General features: G+C 39.5%; 1 protein-coding gene across 1 annotated transcript in view; it reads left to right on the top strand.

The window, feature by feature from the left end:
• LOC121183191 (carbohydrate sulfotransferase 8-like) overlaps positions 1 to 21,620 on the top strand; it is a 160,416-nt gene that overhangs the window by 35,946 nt on the left and 102,850 nt on the right. Inside the window, exon 2 of the mRNA XM_041040125.1 lies at positions 3,225 to 3,418. Within this exon, the coding sequence (XP_040896059.1) occupies positions 3,259 to 3,418 (160 nt within the window). The 5' untranslated portion in view covers positions 3,225 to 3,258. The remainder of the gene's footprint in view (positions 1 to 3,224; positions 3,419 to 21,620) is intronic.

The raw sequence follows: 21,620 nt of genomic DNA on the forward strand, positions 1-21,620 counted from the left end.
GTTATTCTGGCTGCCAATTTGTTGTTAGGATTGATTTTAAGATTTTATGATGCATCTTTATTCAGTCTTTTTAACTATTGTGTTGTACTGGTGTATAATTAGCTATAAATTCTGCACTAAATACTATATTGGTTTTTACTTTGTTTTATATGTAGTTTCCTGTCCATCAGATCTTATATTCCACTTTTGAGTCTTTTTGCTGTTTCCTATCTTATTCTTTAATTCTCACTGTTTTATGCTGCTTTGTAACCCAGGTTTTGGTAAAACGATAGAAATACATAACTTATAGTAATAGTGGAAGTAGACGAAGAACTGAAATGTCCACAGCATCTTCACAGTGAGAAGACTTGTGTCGTACAGTCTCAGGTTTACACTATAAAGGGAGCTGCTGAAACCAGCCGCTTGCTTGAGGCCCAGAAAACAAGGACAGTCTTTTCAAATCACTAAAATCAACACTGACATGCATGCATGCTTTTCACACTTTGCTGACTCTGTACACCCCTTGCCATTCCTTGCGCTGGACCTAAAGGGGTGTAACTCTGAACACTAGTTTATGCACTTTCAAAAATATCTCCAACAACAAGAAACAAAAGCAAGATGTTTATGTGACCCCAATATCTTGTACAAAACTAAGGTGATGAAACTGTGGGGTGAGACCTGAGAAAAATGGAAATAGAAGTGAAAACCTAGGATGATTTCCTGTGATAAAGTTACACTCTGTGGTTTTGTGCAGGCAGTGTGAAGGACATGGTCAAACTCTGTACGGCTGAATGAAAGAATAACATCTCTAAATGTTAGAGTTCCCCATCTTGCATTTAATGTTTTCCTGACTCTGAAAGTGTAGGATGAAAACTGAGTCAACGGCACAGCAATCACTTCCATCTGCTTGTAAAATGGAAGATGGCTTTCATTTTGGACAACATGTAAACACAGAGAAACCTAGCCAGTAATGCTGTAAATATATTTTCTTAGCATTCAGCATCAAGTCAATACCTCTAATGAAAGCTCTAATTGTTTATGTACATACCAGTGTAGTGTGATACCGTAACAGTAGAACCAGCAGAGATGTCGTACTTTTCTGGGATTAAGGAACAAGATGGTGATACGACAGGTGCTGGCTTTGTACCAGCTCAATGACCAAAGTCCCTATAATCCCAGTAAAGAACACCCTCATGAGTATTGTGGCTTTAATACAATGGCTAGCACTGCATGTTTCCTGATTAAAAAGTTTTCTTTAAAGTAGAAAACTGAAAAAAGTGGCGGCCAGCAAGAACAGCCTGCTGGTCGCCATCTGACTTGGCACGGCAACTGTGCAGTCAACAAAACAACTGAACATACAGACGGGTGACAAATTAAAGGTAAAACCTGAATAAATGAGTAGAGAAACATAAACACAGATGCTTCCACACAGGTGCACTGCATGGCACAGTTAAGTAGTTAACATCCAGCCATGCTCTGTGGCATGTATACAACCTCTGAGCACGCTCAGTTGATACTGATTTGTATCAAGATGGCAAGAGGGAAAGATCCTTTGAAAGAGGGTTCATTGTTGGGGCATGGATGGCTGAAGCTTTAGTCACAATGACTGTTCAACTGGCTTCTGTTTCAATAGGAACAGTAACTAAAGTCATTTAGATCTATGGAAAGACATCAGTAAATAGGGGTGGAAATTTCATGCTTCAGTGTGATAAGAAAGGAAAACCACAAGAGGTGACTGTGAATGTCAGTGCAGGATGTGATCAGACTGTGTCAGCAAGAAAAGTCCAACAATTACACAGAGAGGGATATTATAGTAGCATAAAACATAAAGCATAAACCACTCATTACAAAGATGAATGCACGTATGAGAAAAAATAGTCACTGGTCTACAGGATATGGTCAGATGAGCCATCATTCACCATGCGCTCAACAAGTGGGCGACTACAATATGTGTTGTACACCAAGAGAACGATACATACCTGAATGCTTGACCCTGGGATCCGGTGGCTTGCTTATGCTGTGGGGCACGAAACATCACATTTGTTATCTGACACTCATTTTCATCTCATTTATAACTTCTGGTTTTAGCCATAAGTTAGTCAAGTGAAGTTCTGGACTAACTGAGCCCAATATATTTTCTTCAATGACAACACATGCTAGAGCAGTCACCAAAGTTCATTTGCATATTAATTTGAAGACAGATGCTACATGGTCTTTCTGCTGTATGAACAGAGCCTAGAGTTGGTCTTCACTCATGCCAGTCCAGCTGGAATAGTGTTTACCATACTGTATCCTTACAAACAGAACACAGATTTATTTATTTGGAGGAATTAGGTGTCAGCCCATCTTGTTTTCATGTTGAATTTCTGAACAGCTCTAATTCGTCAGACTTCATGGGTTGTTCTTTCTAACGAAAATATACTGATGTCTAGGGTTTCAGTAAATAATATACACTGGCTTATTTTGTCTTCCTCTGTGTTTGTAACCTTAATCGAACTGCTACGCTGTTAATGTGTATATTGAAAACAAAAGCTTATGTAAACACTATAATCAAATTCAAAATGATTGGATTGTGTCTTGTGTTCATTTTTCTTCTGCAAATCAATAACTACTACTACAATCTGAGACACAACTGAATTTAGATAGTCATTTTTATTACAAGAAGATCCACCATCCATTTATAAGAATCAGTTCAGATCAGCTATTTACTTGCCATTTATCAGTGGCGGAGGAAGTACTGAGACAACTTGAGTAAAAGTAGCAATACTGCAATGTACTGCAAAAATACTCTATTACAAGTAGTCCTACATTGAAATGTCCCTTGTGTAAAAGTATTACTCGCAAAATATACTTAAAATATCAAAAGTGAAAGTATTCAGCTCATAACAGTGGTCTCTGTGAATGTTATACTATTATACATTATATTATTTGTTATTATTAATGGTCTAATTTGTTAAGTGTCATGACTGAGCAAAAGACTGAACCCAAAAGCACGACTCGATATTCAAGTGAAGTAGAACTACCTTACATTTGTTGTTTACTACAGTACCTCAGTTAATGTACTTTAATGTACTTTTCTACATTTCACCACTGCCATTTAGTACACACCATGAATTCTGCCTCACAATACTGATGCCGAGAAATGAAACACTCAGAACGCGCTCTGCCTGCTTTGCTAACTCCACTTTTGTCTTTGTCTTGCTTCCCCTCCTCTTACCATACCCACTTTCTTTGATTTTCTCCAGAACTTATTACATTAGCGTCTGACTGCGCCGCATCATGCTGTGGATGAAGTGGAAGATGGTGGTGGACTCCCTGCGTGGAAGGAGAAGGAGGCTGCCCTGTTCTCTCTGGTTCCTCCTGCTGTTCGCTGCTGGAGGTCTGGTTCTCTTCATCCACCAGCAAGATCTGTCAGAGATGGTCCAGCAACAAGGCCCAGGTTAGTCTCTACTTGCCCTAAAACAGCATATAGTAAGGTTCACCCAGAAGGGATTTTTGTAGGGTGATACTTGTGCTTTCCCAAATGGAACAGATGTTTTATTCCAGTGTTAACCTTCTAAACGCAGGCCTGTTTTCTTAGAGTCTCTCAGCATGTTCGCTGCAGGGGAAAGGAAAATTCCTTAAAAAGATCTTAAACTGGGAGGCAAGAATTAATTTTCAATTGATTTAACGTGTTTCAGCAAAAAAAAAAATTGCACAGAAACGTGAAAAGCACTTAGACAATTGTACAACTCTTTAGCTTTTATGTACTTAGTTTTATGACAATAAATCACCTTGTACAACATGTTTCAAACATACTGTGAGCTGAAACTCTTTATAGTATTGAAAAATTGCAGTTTTAGACAATTTTCTAAGGACAATAATAAGGACATTTGAAATCTTTGAACACAAACCAGAAAAATAATTCAATTTAAATCTTCCTTTGGAATAAAATATGTAATTTAAATGTAAAAAAATCTAAAACAAACAAACAAATGGGCTGGTCCCATTTTAATTGATAGTCGATAGAAGTTGATAAAATACCTTGATTCATTAAGCGGTAACATTTAGTGTCTTGCCTCACTCTCTGACACTACAGGCATTACCAAAGAAAAAAAGCGGATGAAGTATTCAAACGTGATAACTCAGCAACACTGTTATGAAACTTCCAAAGTCAATGAGACAAGTGCAAGTAAGAACTTGTGGAATTTTTAACAACTTGAGAAGGAGGAGTGCTCTGCCTCAGTCTGCTGGTGTTGTGCTGTGACCTGTTACATTCTCTGACCTGTAGCAGTGCAAATTTGCCTTCAGGCAGCATTAAGTTCATTGTGCATGGAAAATATGAATGATTTATTTAATTGATAGTCAGTGAATGATAAAGTAGAATTAATATTATTTTGACAATATTGTTTTTACTTTAGTTTCTCTGGTGTCTACAGCTGCAGCACAGCCCTCCAGTGAGAAGCAAAAATGAGTCCAGCCAGGATTAATGAATGTTACAGAGCAGTGACAAAATGTGTGGTGAATGGCTTACACCCTTTCAGCACAGCAGAATGTGGTTGAGGCTGAATAGTTTATCACTGTAGTTTTTATTAGTGTTAATCATGCTTATGTGGTAACTTTTCTTTTTCCCTAAACTGCAATTAAAATCAACAATTGTGTTGTTAATGTGATCAGAATAAGCTAGATTCATAAATGTAAAATTTTATTTTTTTTGTTACTCAAAACAGCTGGAATTTGTGATGTTACTTTGCTGAGTGAATTAATACGTCTTCATTATTTATTTATTTTATTTAACCATTTAACCAGGTAAGTCGGTTGACAACCAGTTCTCATTTTCAACAACGACCTGGCCAAGAGGCAGCAGCAAGAGGCATGTTATACAATAAACATCAAACAATAATCGCAATCTTGAACACCCATAACAAAATAAAAACATGAAGTCCATTCTCACAAATGTATACATACAACAACATACAATACATACAACAAGGAGATCACAGCAAATTAGAAGCAGGTGCACTGATCGGATATTATAGATCGTAATGAGTTGTTGAAAGTAGATAACGGGATGAAGGTACGGAGTTTAAGTGTTTTTTGTAACTCATTCCAGTCACTAGGGGCAGCAAAATCTAATGAGGAATGACTGAAAGAAGTGCAGACTTTTGGAGTGATCAAGGTGATGAAGTTACTCGAGCATAGGTTGCGGGTGTTGCTGGAGATGTTGATTAGTGATTGAAGATAAGGTGGGGCTTTGCCGATGATGGTTTTGTAGATGAACTGATACCAGTGCAACAATCTACGGGAGTGGAGTGATGGCCAGTTAATGAGAGAATACAGATTACAATGATCAGTGTTAAAAGGGGCACCGGTGACAAAGCGAATAGCAGAATGATAGATGACGTCCAGTTTATTGAGAAGAGTTTTGGAGGTGGATCTATAGATTATATCGCCGTAATCTAAAATAGGAAGGATTGTCATTTTGACCAGGGTGTGCTTTTCTGAGTGAGTAAAGGATGATTTATTACGGTAAAGGAAGACGATTTTTGATTTGACATTAGAAAGCAGTGTGGTAATGTGAATATCAAAGGAAAGTGAACTGTCAAGCCAGATACCTAAATACTTGTAAGAACTGGCCAATTGTAGTAGTGTACCGTCCAAGGTGGAGATACGAAGGTGACAGGGGGTCTGGGGTAAATGACGGTTGAAGATCACGAGTTTGGTTTTGTTTGTAAGAGGAGGTGAAGGTTGGAAAAGGCATGTTGGAGACTATTAAAACTATGTTGCAAGGAAGTCAGGGCAGCGTTCAGGGCTGGACTGGATGTGTACAAGATGGTGTCATCAGCATATAAATGGATATGAGAGTCGCCAACAGCATGAACAATGTCGTTTATATAGATTTTGAATAGGGTTGGACCTAATAAAGACCCCTGAGGGACATCCATGGATAGAGGCAGGGGATCAGACTAGTAACCCCCAGCTTGCACCAATTGCTACGACCAGAGATGTAGCTTCTGAACCATGCCAGGCATTCCTCCGAAAGACCTATGACTTTGATCTTGTCAAGTAGAATGTTATGGTTTACTGAGTCAAAGGCTTTAGCCAGATCAACAAACACACCCACACAGTATTCTTTTTTATTGATGGCACATATGATGTTATTTAACACCTTAAGTGTTGCAGAGATATACCCATGGCTGGATCTGAAACCAGACTGCATAGGGCTAAGAATACTGTGGGATTCCAGGTGGTGGGTAAGTTGCTTGTTGACTAATTTCTCAATGATTTTGGAGAAGCAAGGCAAGACGGAGATAGGCCTATAGCAGTTGAGGTCTAGATAGTCACCTTCCTTAAAGAGAGGGGTGACAGCTGCAGATTTCCAATCTTAGGGGAGTTCACAGGTTTGCAAGGAAAGGTTAAACAGATGAGTGACAGGTTCTGCAATAGTGTGTGCTACAATATTGTCAGATTTAATTGCAGTCTTCCAGAACTTTCTGGGGTCAGAGCTGCTAGTGAGGAATTGATTTTTGTAATATTCTGATTTTGCTTTTCTGATTGATTGGGTGCATCTGTTCCTTACTGACCTGAAGGATTGCCAGTCGGATGTGGTCTTCGATGGCTTTGCTTTATGCCATCTGGAGTGTTTTAGACGGATCAGTTCAGACAGCTCAGTGCTAATCCAGGGACTGAACCGATTTTTGATTCTGACTTTTTTTAAGGGAGCGTGTCTGTTCAGGATAGAAATTAATAAGTTCTTGAAGTGTGACCAAGCAACCTCAACAGTAGGGATGAGGCTGATTCTATGCCATTTTTCCGTTGCCAGGTCGTGTAAGAAGGCCTGCTCGCTGAAGTTTTTTGGCAGACATTTGTAGATGATTGGGGGGGGCGTTTGATCTTTGTACCATTGCGGACGCAAGCAATACTGCAGTGGTCACTAAGGCTCTGGCAAAAAACAGCAGATAAGTACTTAGTTGGTCTGTTGGTGAGAATGACATCAATTAATGTTCCATTTTCTATAGACTTATTATTAAATCTGGTAGGAGCCTGAACAATCTGGGAAAGATTTAAAGCGTCCAGCTGGAGTTGCACAGAGATGGACGGATTGAGCATATCCCAGTTCAAGTCCCCTAATAACAAAAATTCAGAGGAAGTGTACGGGCAATGAGTTCACTAAGAGCAGATAAGGCACAGACAGGGGCCGATGGTGGCCTGTAACAGCCAGCAACACTGAGAGAATAGTTCTTCGAGATATTAATTCTCAGTAGCAGCAGTTCAAACTGTTTAGGTACAGATTTGGATAGTATGGCAGAACATTGCAAGCTATCCTTACAGGAAATATCAACCCCCCCACCCTTGGTAGGTCTATCCTGCCGAAAAATAATATATCCGGGAAGGGATATAGCAGAATTAGGCACAGATTTCTTAAGCCAGGACTCTGAGATGACTAAAACATCAGGGTTAGCAGAAAGAGTATACACTTACAGCTCATCAAGCTTGGGGAGGAGGCTTTGAATATTTAAGTGTAACAGTCCAAGACTTTTGCAGCTGCAGAAGCTGTCAAAAGTCAGTGTTGGTGGTGTTTTGTTTCTGGACACACAGCCAGCTGCATGTGTTCCTCCACCTGATGCAGCCAGAGTCAGAAGAGCTATGCCGGAAGCTTGGATCCCATGAGGAAAACTACCAGTGTTGCACAATGCTAGCAGACACAGCGCAGTGAGGAGTGACGTTGTACGTATTGACATCCTTAAGCGAGAGACCAGTCGGTGCCAAGATGGAATCCGACCCAGGCTTTTTGTCCTTCTGATCGGGACTATCCACGGAAGCGTCCGGGTGGAGATGTAATCCAGTCCGGGTTTTCCGTCCTGAGTTAGGTGAGCTGGTGACGTTGCGTAGCGTCCCTCGTAACCAGGAAGTCGATGCCGACGAGCGGCGCTGTGATTAATAAATAAGAATCAGGGCCATGCGTGGAATAAACCAAGAAGACAATGTAACACCAGAATCAGAGGACTTTCCTTGATGTGAAGGAGTGTGAGCTCGTCAAACAGTTGCCGCGACGAGACGGTCCTCCCGGCCCCGCTAGGTGGGTAGGCTGGCATCAACGGAGAAGCGGCGCGTCAGAAGCTACGACAGGTAATCCACACATTGATAAGACCCAGGGACAATCCGAGGAAAAAAGGAGTAGCGGTGTAACCCGAAAACTTGTAGTGTTAATCGGGAGTCAGAGCAAGCTAATGCTATCACATTGAACAACCACACGGACGAGAGGACAGGTAGAGGGACGGGCAGGTGGGGGAACGTGCTGCCATTCCAAGATGGCCATTCCAAGATGGCAGCACGTCCCCCCCACCTGTCCGTCCCTCTACCTGTCCTCTCGTCCGTGTGGTTGTTCAGTATGATACCATTAGCTTGCTCTGACTCCCGATTAACACTACAAGTTTTCCTCACCAACCAAACCAACTACAGAGATACAAAGGATTCGTATTCAATAAGCAGATTTGGAAGTGGTTTCATATATGGTAAAACGCTGAAGCCGTCAGCTGTGGCTGCTCAGCTGCAAGTCTCTGTCATTGCACCTAAACATACATACTAGCTCACGTGTATGCAGTTCTTCACAATGGGTTCAGAGTGACTGCTGCCCAGGCTGATTGAGACGGACTGTATCTGTGATTATATTATGACTTTGGCCACTACTCTTGCTGGCTGGCTGTAGACATGTTTTTTTTATATCATCATGATTATGGTTGTGTTAGTTTATAATTGGTGTTACACTAACTCCATGCAGGGATTGCGTGTGTGTAGGTAGTTGATGTAGTTGTGCTGGCTGAGCTTCATATTGAAGCCACTGTAGACCTGAAACCCTGTGGTGTATTAGTAAAGCATCTGTCATATCTGATAGAAGCACCACAGGCTCAAATCCTGTGTGGCATAACAATGCTTTCTTGGCTGATGTTCATAGGAGTAGTAAAGAGTACAGTTAATAGAGCCCATATCCGCAACTCCAGACATTCAACCACAAATGGAACCAATCCACAGCAAAAACCATATCCACAGCCACGTCTTCAATCACCACAGTCAGACAGAGAAGCTAAAGCTGTTTCTTACCCTCAGTGTTACACACTGTGTAGCCGCAAGACCACACCTACAGTCGTTGCTCCCTCACTCCCCTGTTAAACTTTTTAAAATATATTGGGAGAGAGGCTCATAGTAGAATTTGATGCAAGGTAATGTACATGTATTATATTTAAAAAAATGTACATATGCATTTAGCCAGATATTCTGCAAACTGATATAATAACACATAGTCAAATTCTAATAAACACACACATACACACAGATATGAAAACGCACAATCATACAAAAACAACTACACTAAGGTATGCACACAAAATTAATGGGACAAAACACACACTCACACACAGGAAATAAACACATACACAGGTGACCCAGTGCACGGATGCTAGTACAAATAGCAGTACACATGTAAGCACACCAAGGTCTTCCGTAGGTGCATATGACGACATGTGCAATTACAGCACACATAAGTGTGCAAATACACATGATGCATGCACACATTTACAATCAAAGAATAAGAGAAGAGAAAAGGATGTGTTTGTGTGTGTGTGTGTGTGTGTGTGTGTGTGTGTGTGTGTGTGTGTGTGTGTTGAATCCAGGTTTAACCAGAGAACATGATAGAGAGAGAGAACATTTGTTCTCCAAATACTTCCCTTTTCATTCCAGCTCGGTGGCCTTGTGGTCTGCGTTTCCACCATGATAGAGAGAGAGGCCGTACATTCAATTTCCAAATGAGTCAAACCTTTGTCCTCATAAAGCAACCCGGTGTGCTTCTGCTTGGTACCCAGCATTAAGGAGATTGGAGTTTAAGCAGCCGTGATGGATGAGTGTCCTGAGCATGTAAAACTAAGCCGCTTCATGTCTCAGAAACAAGAGATGAGCCGCTTGCTTATGTGCCTTTTTGGCTTGTACTACATATCCACCTAAATGAGTGGAAATGTAGTAGTGTGTTGCTTCTGTTGTTGGAACAGCCCCTGACTTTGACTTCAACTCAAATTTAAACAATATTTTTAAATATATATTTTTTGTTCTTTTTTATGTGGTCCATTTAGATTAAACTCTTTAAGAACCATAGTGCATTTCACATGAAATCTTATTTTGTTAATGGTTTTACCTGTGGTAAATCCATGATTGAAGAAACGTTTGTAATGATCAAAGGAAAAGCTGATGAACTGGTCCAGAGCAGGCTCTCTGAAGCCCTCACGAGCAGAGTCAGAGAAGCTGCAATCCACTGAGTATCGCCACTACAATGTGTCAACAGCACTGTGAATCATTATGAATATCAGAGCCGTGTCACACTCCACAGCAATAAGAGCCACTTAGACAGAGTGGAATCCCTCCAACCCTCTAATATTCCCCTGATTGTCAGATGCTTTCAGGCACAGTGTCAGGTGAAAAAAAAAGGCCATTCACAATGATGCAACCACATAGCACACACACAGAAGCACACATGCAACACAGACGCACATATTATTTGAACAAATACATACCATCAAAACCATTGTTTAATATTCATGACAAATATCAGATAAGAGCCCTTAAGAGCTTGTAAGCAGTTGGTTCGTGCAATCGAGGATTATACCAAATTGATCTTTTCTTCATTACAATTTTAATGTGTTCTCAGTGGTGGGTTCAGGGTCAGGGAATGACTCATGAAGAAAGTGGTCAGTACGTCGATTCACAGATATTTATGAACTAATTATTACCTCATGATTCATTAATATAGTATCTTCCAAGCTGTTCTCTAGTAACTCATCATTATCTACTCCATAGTCCTGGTGTCGGAGTCATTAGGGAATTATTTATTTGCAACTCATCAACTGTCAGGTTGTTATTGATCATTCCTCACTCGTTCCTTTGTAACAATCATTTTCAACTAAAAGAGGAACTCTGGTTAATTTCAACTAGCGTCCATAGTTTTGGCTAAAATTTCAGAAATGATAATATTGTGCTCAACAAAGTGTTTGCTGAGATCTGGAAACATAGTGACATCACTACAGTAAAAGACAAGGGCAGTCAAATGACCAGTCAGATTCATTTTATCTCAATTATGCTATCTTTATCTTAACTTTATTTCCAGGAAAAAATGTTTGCAATAGTATAACACAATTGTACTTACTTTAATTTCACTTAATTCTTTATTATGCACTTTGAAAATGTCATGAGCAATTATAAGCATATTCTTTTATTCTGATACTCATATTTGTAAACCCCTAATGAAGCATATGTAAAGATATATTAACATTTTAAATCAGTTTCAACACGAAGTCAGCATACAAAGATCTCATTTAAGTCATTTCAGTTCATTTATAATTTAATATTGCATTTTTCTTAAATCAGGGCTGTCATGATGGACAACAGTAAAAAATAATTATTAATAATTATTTGAGTTGGTGTATGGTTTTCAGAAGATATCCTCCTTTTTTTTTTGTAGGCTCTTTCTTTGAAACCCTTAGCTACTGCATAATGTCCATAGATTTTGAGGCCTTGCACATTTTCCCACACCCACATCCTTCTTTTATTGTGTCTCAATCCAAACTTCTGTGTCCAGATGATGAGTTATGAGGTGGGTGACAGTTTAAAAGAATAAAAACTGGTTAGAGGAAGCACTGCAAAAGCCTTGATGCCTTTCTGTCTTCTCCAGCTAAAGCTATCTTTTTATGACAGCTATACTGTCATTTTTATACTATATGCATTTAGTAATAATGTATTTATGTTTGGAAAGCTGTTAAAACATTTGCAGCTGCTTTATTTAAACACAGTGAATGTCTTTGTATTAGGAAATATTTATCATGACACACAGCTGCAAGTACAGGCTACCCACAACGAAAATCTAAATTTCTGTGTGAAACTGAGCTTTGACTTCAGGACAGTGTTTCACTATCAGCCAATTTTACACTATAATTTAAGAAAATTTTACTATTAGTGAACTACTCACCACCTCTTACCATACATCAAACTATTTGTGGCATGCAGCTTGTAGGGAGTGTGTGTTTTTCTTGTCTTAGAAGCTTCCTGATGGGTTAAACTTAGGACACAACACAGAGGAATACTAAGGCACATTAATCTTAATTGTCATGGCAATCTGTACAAGCTGCTCACTGACTATCTGAGGGATCTTTCATCAAGCGTTCACATTGATCAGCCATCAATCAGTATCGTCAGGTAACTATTGCAGTGCTACATGTTTCTGTGAATTTCACGGCTCTGCAAACTGAAAATTGACTTTAATAATTCATGAGCTGTATATAAAACAAGACAGTTATATATTTACAAATGTACGTTAACTCAGAATAAAGCAATCTGTGATGTTATTCAATCAGTAGAAAACATGCGGATGTTCTGATTTTAAGGTTGGATTTAATTTTGATTGTGTTATAGTGTCCAGGCACTTCTTTGAATGCTGATAATCCAGGTCTCTCCTGGGAATTAAAATATAGGAGAGATTTTAAGGGGAATTTCTCAGATCTCTGGAACTTTTCTCTGACACAGTAATAAACATGGCTTCCTATCTCTTATCATCTTTAAAAACTTAATGAATGACATGATTGGCCTGATAAATACATCAGATTCATAGATTTAAGTCACACATTAAAGCTAATTTTTAAATAAAAATAATTATAGTTTTTTTCACTTCAACTATTTCATATGGTTTAAAATAGATTTCCCTTGAAGAGGAGACCTGGGACCATATTACACGCTATCTAATTCATTCATTTTCCTCAATTAAGTCCAGAAGTTGATTCTACTCCTTAAACTATTTGTTTTTATCAAATAATTTCTGGTGTCCAAACATCAAAATCCTTTCTTTTTCTTATGTTTTCTTACAGACAAAGTATGTTGTTTTCTTGTTTGGATTCATTTTGTGTTACAATCTTTACATTTGCTTTCTGTTCCAGAAACAAGTTATTGCACAAATGGAAATTCTGACCCGATGGTACCATCAGATGAAAAACGCAGGGGATCACCAAAGTTATTATAGTTCAGAGTTGCAGAGACCTGGATGTCTGTGCCTTATTCAATGCAAATCCAACCAGGAGTCAGAATATTTCACCCAAAACGAAAACTTTCAACCTCACAGAGTCATTGCAGAAAAAGTCTTGAAAGGACCAAAATTATTAGGAGTCATAGAGGCACTATGATCCACAGTTGCCTGCGTCAAAATCTGATATTAAATTTTCATTCTAGACCAAAGTGGTGACCATCCTATAAATACTCAGTGAAACACTTTCAGCCAAGTAAATTACAAATGTTTTACTACATCTCAACATAATATAAATAGGTTATATACACATAACAAGCTGTGTGTTACATTGTGAGAATCCCTCATATAGAGTAACAACATGGGTCGCTTTTCCTTTGCTCAGTTTAGACACATTTTTAGAATCTGGATTTGGTTTAGGTTTCATTTTGATGAAATTTTTAACTACAACAAATGACTTAAGCTGTCACTTCACTCACAGTTACAATGAGGAAATTGCAACAAACCTAATTATTATGTATTTTGAAATGATCATATACAAAAGAAATTGTCTGAGAATTTACACTGTGAACATTATTCATTATTATCAATATGGTGTGCATTGCTGTTGAGTGGGAGCAAAACACAACATATAACACAACAGAAGGGTGTACATCTATAACTATAGCTATGGCCATAAATAGTTCTGTGTATATGTATTATAAATGTGCACGTCTTTAAAATGATAATGAAACACAGGAGAACAAATGTAGTTTTGAGGTGCAATGTAAGATCCTACTGCTGGTTAAAACTGATGGTAGAGAAGAACCTAAACCAGAGTTTATATCCTGTCATACCATTATATCATAAATAAATACATAGATTTGAACTCGGCTTTATTGGGGTTTTGAAAAATGTGTATGAGTGATTCAAGCGAAGGTAATGGCTGTTACTTTTTAGTGACAGTAACATATAACCAAATCACTGAATGTGTGTGAGAAAGCTGTTTCATTATAGTGTTACTCCTGTGTATGTTGGGCTGTAAAATAAAGCAGACTCTTGCTTACCGCTTTTTCGAGGTAATCACTGGGTAATCATTGGGTAAGCGGGCTATAAAATGTACAATTGTTCATTCTGGTATAATTACACAGTACACCACAACAGATACTATTAACCAGAAAACAAAATATGCCCATGTGTTAAATGCTGACATGTTAAAGCAGATGTCTCAGTGTAAACAGTAAGTGGAATATACAGCATTTCTTTGCTACCAAAATTGAATGAATGCTGAAATTGAACAAGGTAGCGGGATTTCATTGAGGATTTCTCTGTCTTTTGATTACCAGCCATTTTTCAAGCACGCAGTGCATGTCTTAGGATAAGTTTTGCAGCCTAAGCACATCCTTTTATGTAGCCCGCTATTTCCTTGAATATTAGTAAGAATTCTAGTTTACTAAATCATGCATGAGAGACTGTGTACTGTATACAGAACACAGAGGCTACACAGTCTTCCCAGCCCTCTTGCTAAAGCACAATGAGCAAGCAGTATCTTTGCCTTAAGCTATGGTGCTTCACCCCAGCAGAAGCTCATATCTAATAGAGCTGAGTTATAATACATTGGGTGTCAGCTTTTATCTGCCTCCCCCTCCTTCTCCACCTCTTTATTTGGCTTGCGGTGCGCTTGAAAGCTTTGTATCCCATGGTTTAGATGGCCTGCACAATGGTGGCTGAGAAAACTACAGTTGAACTGGCAACAGTCTCCCCCTGATCTCTCCCAAATAATTGTTTAAGGGCAATTGGAGAAACAGCAGCCACTTTCTCAGGGAGAAGAGGCACCTGAAGACCTAACAGTTCAGATAAATTGTCTGCACAAATTTACACATCTGGGCATTTTTCAGATGAGTATGGCACCGAGGAATAACTTCTCTGGTGAGTGGAAAGCCGACGTCTGTGTCACCTCACTTACCTCAACGCAGACTAATCCATAAATGAGGAGAAGAGGCAAAATAGCTGCCCCATTTCAGTGTGCTGGAGAAAACCATGTAAAATGATTTAAATCATTTAAACTTCCAGGCAACCAAGTGCCTGGATCTAAGTTTAAATTATAATAACATGCCATTTCTTAAGTTCATTTAACAGAAGTAGGCTACGTGGAAAGAGTTTAGCATTGCTGGCCTCAGCTGACTGTGGCTTTGTGGGTGGAACTGGGTCTACACCACACCCAAACCATATTCTTTTTTTCAACTAAGTCTATTATTTTATTTCAGTTTACTCCAAACTTGTTAAGTCTACAATGCTGTATACATCTTTATGACTCATGAAGAAAGTGGTCAGTACGTCGATTCACAGATATTTATGAACTAATTATTACCTCATGATTCATTAATATAAGTATCTTCCAAGCTGTTCTCTAATAATTCATCATTATCTACTCCATAGTTCTGGTGTCGGAGTCATTAGGGAATTATTTATTTACAACCCATCAACTGTCAGGTCTCAGTCCCAGGTTTCTGTAAGAAATTATTTTTAAATGCAAACCTCACTCATCTCTAGGGTTGAGATGAACAAGTTGCAAATCTCAAACCCAACTTGACAGCAGCAGCATGTTGAAACCTTTTAATTTAAACAACGAAAACCATACTGGCTCTTCTTCGTAGCTCTTAGTTTTGATTCAGAAATAAATATGCCACAAAGAAATCAGTTTTGCATACTTTTCACTCAGCTTTCTCTGCTACTACACCCATCAGTTTCCAGCTCCAGCATGCAGGTGTCAGCAGCTTAGTGTTGATCAGCTGTAGATGACACTGGCTACCTAATGAAATAGGAAACAAGGGTGTAAAATAGATTTTTTTTTGTTTTTTTTTTTTTTTTGTTATTCATTGCTGATAGTGGTTAAAGATTCCAGACATGTGGCTGGGTTATATAATATTCTCATTCTACTGATCTGTAGTAGTATTACCTTTTCCGAGTTTGGTTTGGAAACACTATTCAAAGAAGAAATTGTTACTTAAAACCTGAAGAACAGGTACCTTAAAACAGCTACAATCAATATATTGACAATAACATTTATGGGAGTGTTTCAGCTCAGTGTTGGTTTTTCAGATCTGCAACTTTATTGAATTTGTTCACTGCCATTGTCATTGCATTGTTTTCTACTGCAGCAGACATTTTTTTGTGAAAAAGCTTTAACAACCCACTTTACAGTGTCAGACTCAGTTATCTAGCATTTAGCAGCTGAGTAGCCAAAAGTCTTTCTCAGAGAAGATATCATTACCTTGGATTTTGTTTCCTACCTAACGTGGTTGACATCTACTGTAGAAGGAGGTGCTAGCACAGTTAAAGGCCAAGATTTGAAAATGTCAGTCTCCACTGACTTTCTTTGAACCAAGTAAAAAAACAAAAACAAAACTTACCACAACACTTCTTCCCTTTGAATGCCATGATACATTTAATCCCATGATGTAGCACTGTCATTACTACTACCACTGCTGTTACTAAGAAATAGGAGAAGTAAGGAAGTAAGGGGTCCATCATCATGTGGGCATGCTATCCTTCCATTCAGGCAGCATGTTATGAAGTACACTGGCGACTTCAGAGGAGATAGTGTTCAATACAGCACTCCAGTAATGTGCCTTCAAGCAGTTTAATAACTAGTATAACCTATAGGAGATAGCTGAACCCCTCCTGCACATGCAGGAGAGGTTAACAGTAGGGAGATCCTGGGGAAAGCATAGAGAAGATGCAGGCAAAGCAATCATGAAAGACCATCTTTAGATGCAGAGAGGCTTGTTGTTTTGGCTATAATCACGTCAAGTTCATTCTGAAATACTACATTTTTCTATATGCAGGCCACATAGTATACACTAAATAAAAAAAAAATATAATGAAACTAAACATCTGGCTGTCCACTGTTGGCCCCATCCAACCTCTCATCCCTCTATCTCTATCTCTGTCCACATGGATCCTGCCAGGAAATGGGCATATTGTTGTTTGCATGCTCGAAGGTAAAATCTGATCTCTCCGTCAGAGGTCCAGTAATCCCTTAAGCCTTGTCTGTTTGCAAAGTCCAATTTAGCTGTCTCTTAATGTAATTAAATTGTGCTGATGACCCTCAAAGCAGTGGAACTGCACTGTATTTGAATGTTAATCCTCCACTAGCTATTTGTGGAAAAACCTGAATGCTATTTTATCCTGACTTTCCTTTTTTTTCATCTGTGTGCGTAAAGCTCCTTTAACAAAGCCTGTTTGTGTTGTGTTGGCACTATCCCTTCCATTCCTCCCAGAGAGGGAAGATCATTGAAAAGCAATACTTGGCAAAGCCAACTCCATCACAGTGATTTTACACAACCTTAAGTACAATATGCCCCCAGGAAACAAGGGCGATTCTGTCTCTTGAGCATAAACACATCAGCATACCTTGATTGGAATGTTAAAGTCATGAAAGTTAAGCTTTGCCATCCTGTTCAGTGTTGGGATCACATGGCATCTGGCATGGGACATAGGTATCTGAGCAACTATTATAGCAACCACTGTTCCACATTCAGAACCGCCTTCCCCTGTTCACCTGAGGGAACAGAGGAAACCTTACCAGGGGCCCCTGGGACACCATGAAAAGAAAAAAAACCCAGACTATTTTTATGCATGGTTTTTCCGGTGCCTGCATCACCATCTCTCCAGCCTCCTCCAGACCTGGGCCATGTCAATTGGATTTAAAATGGAGCCGCTCAGAGGCAAGTGCAAGGTCATGTGGTTTTCCATTAACATTAATGCCCGGGGTTATGCCACGAGAGCCTTGCAACATAATCTGTTTTCCTTGCCATCTGATCCTTCTGGCCAATGGCTTCTATATGCCAATCTATACAAATAGATTTTATTTTTTGAGATTCCCAGCAGAGGTCAAAAAAAAAAAAAGCCTAAAAAAAATTACATTAAAAATTTAATTAAAAAAAAATGAAATAAAATAAATAATGAAAACAGAAACACTATATATAAATATGCAAAGTAACAAGAAAACTGTTTTTATATAAACTGTAAAATGAAAGTTGAAGAACCACACGGAAGGTTTTTGCAAAAAATAAATGAATGAATAAATAAATAAATAAAAAGTAATGGAACTTTTATGTTGTAAAAGAAAGGCTACTTTATTTGGTTCAGTGAGATGAGGTTGCAGCCACATTAAGGCAGAGCTGAGTCTAAGGACGGAGTTCACTTCACCGAACTGTTGTTCAAACTTTAAAATAGCTGGTCTTGTGCTCTCCAGAAAATGTTGAAATATGAAACACAGATCCAAAAACAACTATACAGTGAGGGATAAGAAAAGAGAGAGAGGATGCTGACTGAAACAAACAAAAAAAAACGTGCTGCGTTCTTTCTTTCAACTCATTCTTGTTGAAGGTGCATCTTTTGAGCCACTGACGAACAGACAGGGTTAGAACTCCTACTGAGCTGCAGAGCATGGCTTGGCCATCCTGCGGGTTCAGGGAGGGCTTTCAGGTTGCCCTTTTCCATAATGCCATGCTGGGTAACATTAAAAACTCCAAAGGAAATAAAAGAGAACAAGGCTAGAGCACCAGGTGGATCCAACAGTGAGGCTGATTTTTGAAAATGTTTTTGAAGACTGTAATCACAGATGCTGCCTCTCTGTCAGTCGCTGTTAGTCTGTCCCATGCTATGCCACTGCAAGAACCACAGCTGAGGCTCAATACACTCGCTGTGGCTGTGAACACAAAAGGTTTCCTCTTTAGGAAGACAGTTTCATAAACATAGACAGTTGGAAAATCAGAGATATAGCCACCAAAAAAGGCCAGGTTCACAGTGGTAATGATGCTCTGAATTCCAATTTTCTGTCCGTAACTGATTGCTTTGGATGACTGATCACACCTAGTTTAGGATGGAGCCCATATCCAATAGCAATACAAACTAACAGTGATTTCATAAAGACATCTATAAAGATGTCACATCTGTTTTTGTGCTTTTTCTACCTCTCTGAATACAAATCATTTACAGTGCGTGCCTTTAAATTCTGGCTGACTAGAAGCACCAAAATGCCAGCTGAGACACAGTTGGCAGGACACCTCTCCTTAACAATGCATGCATTGTAACCGTGTTCGTCTGTAATTATTATGAGCAGGTCGGCTTCAGCAGTACACAGCCATGCCAGCACTGATTAAACTCAGCACTTGGCTTCTTGCTCACTATGACATTGTCCTTGCTGTCACTGTCCTCAGTTGTTCTGCTATCTGTCCAACACTGAATTTTTAGGCATCTCTAGGAACAAGACGCCTCCCCAAGGGAGTGATGATTAATCAGGACTGAATTGGTCATAAAAAACTGCTTAATAACTTCAAAATGACAGACTAAAATGGAGCCGTACTTGACAAACCTGGCGTGTCTGCTCTGATCCAACAAACAGAGAGAAACTATTTAATTTATTTTACAGATTAAGTAAGGAAACATCATCTTCTCTTGTTAATGTCTAATTCCTACACTCAACTGCTGACCCTGGGAGGTTGTACAGTAGGCACTCATGATATCATCTCCAGTGATATACTTTCAGTAGATGATTCATTACACCTGCTCAGACATTCATTTTTACATGCACTGAGATTTAATTCTTAACACAGCAGCCTATGGTGTAAACACTCCACTTCACAAGTTCTGTGTTTTTCTGCTTAGACCTGCTGTCACCAAGGTACAAGTGCAGGGCAAGGTGTGATATATCAGCTTTTCTTTAAAATCTGATATATCGACCCTCCCCACTTCCCAGACCTCTCATCCTTTGTTGTCTCTATAGGACTAAATGTTGGTAGGAATATTTCATTTAATGTACCTGAACATTGGTGGAGATACCATCTATCCCCCACGTTTATTTCACCCTGACAGAAAGAAACTTTGTAGAGTTAATTTCATCACGCAGCACTGATGTGTTGCATAAGCGGAATGATTTTTCTAATGTCACTGCCTCTGTATGAGTCTGCTCATATCAAACGTAATGTTCCTGTCGGAGGGCTTGTCTTCACCCCTGCAAACACATCATAAAGCAGAAAACCTTGTCTTAAGTATTATCAACCAAAACGGTATGAAAGTTTGAGCTTTGTAACCACCTTCCAATAGGCTAGAGAGGCTGTGAACAGCATACATAGACAGGAAGAGACATACAAAGAGAGAGTGGGAGGAGAAAGGGAGGTTATATAACCACTGTTCTCACCAAGGAGACATCTTGCCGTTTCAAAAGCAAAGCAGTGATAATAAATGCCAGTGTTCAAGATAGCTTAAGTTATCATTCACTCAACAAGAGAAAATTATGCAAGATGGGCTATTGTTAGCGCAACAGCAGTGTATATGCCATTATTCTGTTAAACAGGTCAATTACTATCTGTAAGTGCCAGTGACTCTCTCCCAAGCACAGACATCCAAGGCTCAAATCTGTTATTAAAGTTTATAACTTGCTTCTATAGTTCAGTGACATTGTGTCACTTTAATCAACTATCTGTTCATAGACAAACAACACAGACAAGCTATAAAATATTTGAGCCACAGAAATGTCTATCTAGTGTTTCATTGACAGCTGTAAGAGAGCTTGAACAAAAGGCACCTGGACGACCAGCTGCCATGTCAAGGTCAAAATGTAACACAAGAAATTTCCTGGTTTTTTTTGTAAAACCTTGGCATCTGGGACCTGCCGTTTCCAATAAAACATCTAGTGTCCACACATCTCAGCATACTGAGCTCTCAGCATCTCAGCCTGATGTCTGTGCAGTAACTTCATGAGGGAAAAGGCTTCCTCTGAACACTATCTCTGTGTGACTTACAATATTGCACAAGATCCATGCCATTCTCTGCCCTTATTATGGTCATGGATATTATTCTGAGAGGGATTCCACATGATTGTTCCCAAAGGACAGGCCCTGCCTTAGGAGCTGTGATCCATCCCTGCAGACTGAAGCCAGCGTACCCATTATCAAATCAGACTTGAACCCATCCCCTGTCTGCCGGGGAGACGTGTTGAATGGATATCATTGTGCACCGCTGATGCTTCCATCACTGTAATCCCTCTACAAAGTGCAGGCACTCTTAGAGGAAGATGAAAAGAGCGGAGGAGAGAGTGGCCTCTTCACCGTCTGTGTCACTGCAGAGGGCACAAGGAGGGAAGTTGGTGGAATCAGTGGCCTGAGCCGGCGACTCCTCAGCCCTCCCCCAGCCAGAAAAGAACAAAAGATTAAGCCCTCCTGCTATCCAGAGTGATAACAAGCTGTCAACTCCTAAAATGTAATCTGCTGACTCCGGGAGGAAGTGGTGGTGTCAGTGGAGTGGGTCGCGAGCTGATGCTTATCTCCTGAATGGCGTGCCATTGATGGAGAGAACCGTGGCCCTGCTGCCATATACACAAAAGCACCTCTGTCTGCCACCAAACAAAGAGGTCTGCACCAGCAAAGGAATCCATACTGAGCCAATTTTCGATATATTTATATACATATATCCCCTCAAGACCTCGTCTCTCTCTCTCTGAAGTGAGCCACAAAGAAAAGGTGATGGGAATGATAAATGACATGAATAGCAGCCAATAGACTGGGGATAATAAGGCATTGCCCCTGACAATGCTGACAAGTGATGGGAGGCTCCCCTCTGT

Source organism: Toxotes jaculatrix, chromosome 1, assembly GCF_017976425.1.
Source record: "Toxotes jaculatrix isolate fToxJac2 chromosome 1, fToxJac2.pri, whole genome shotgun sequence".
Taxonomy (NCBI): domain Eukaryota; kingdom Metazoa; phylum Chordata; class Actinopteri; family Toxotidae; genus Toxotes; species Toxotes jaculatrix.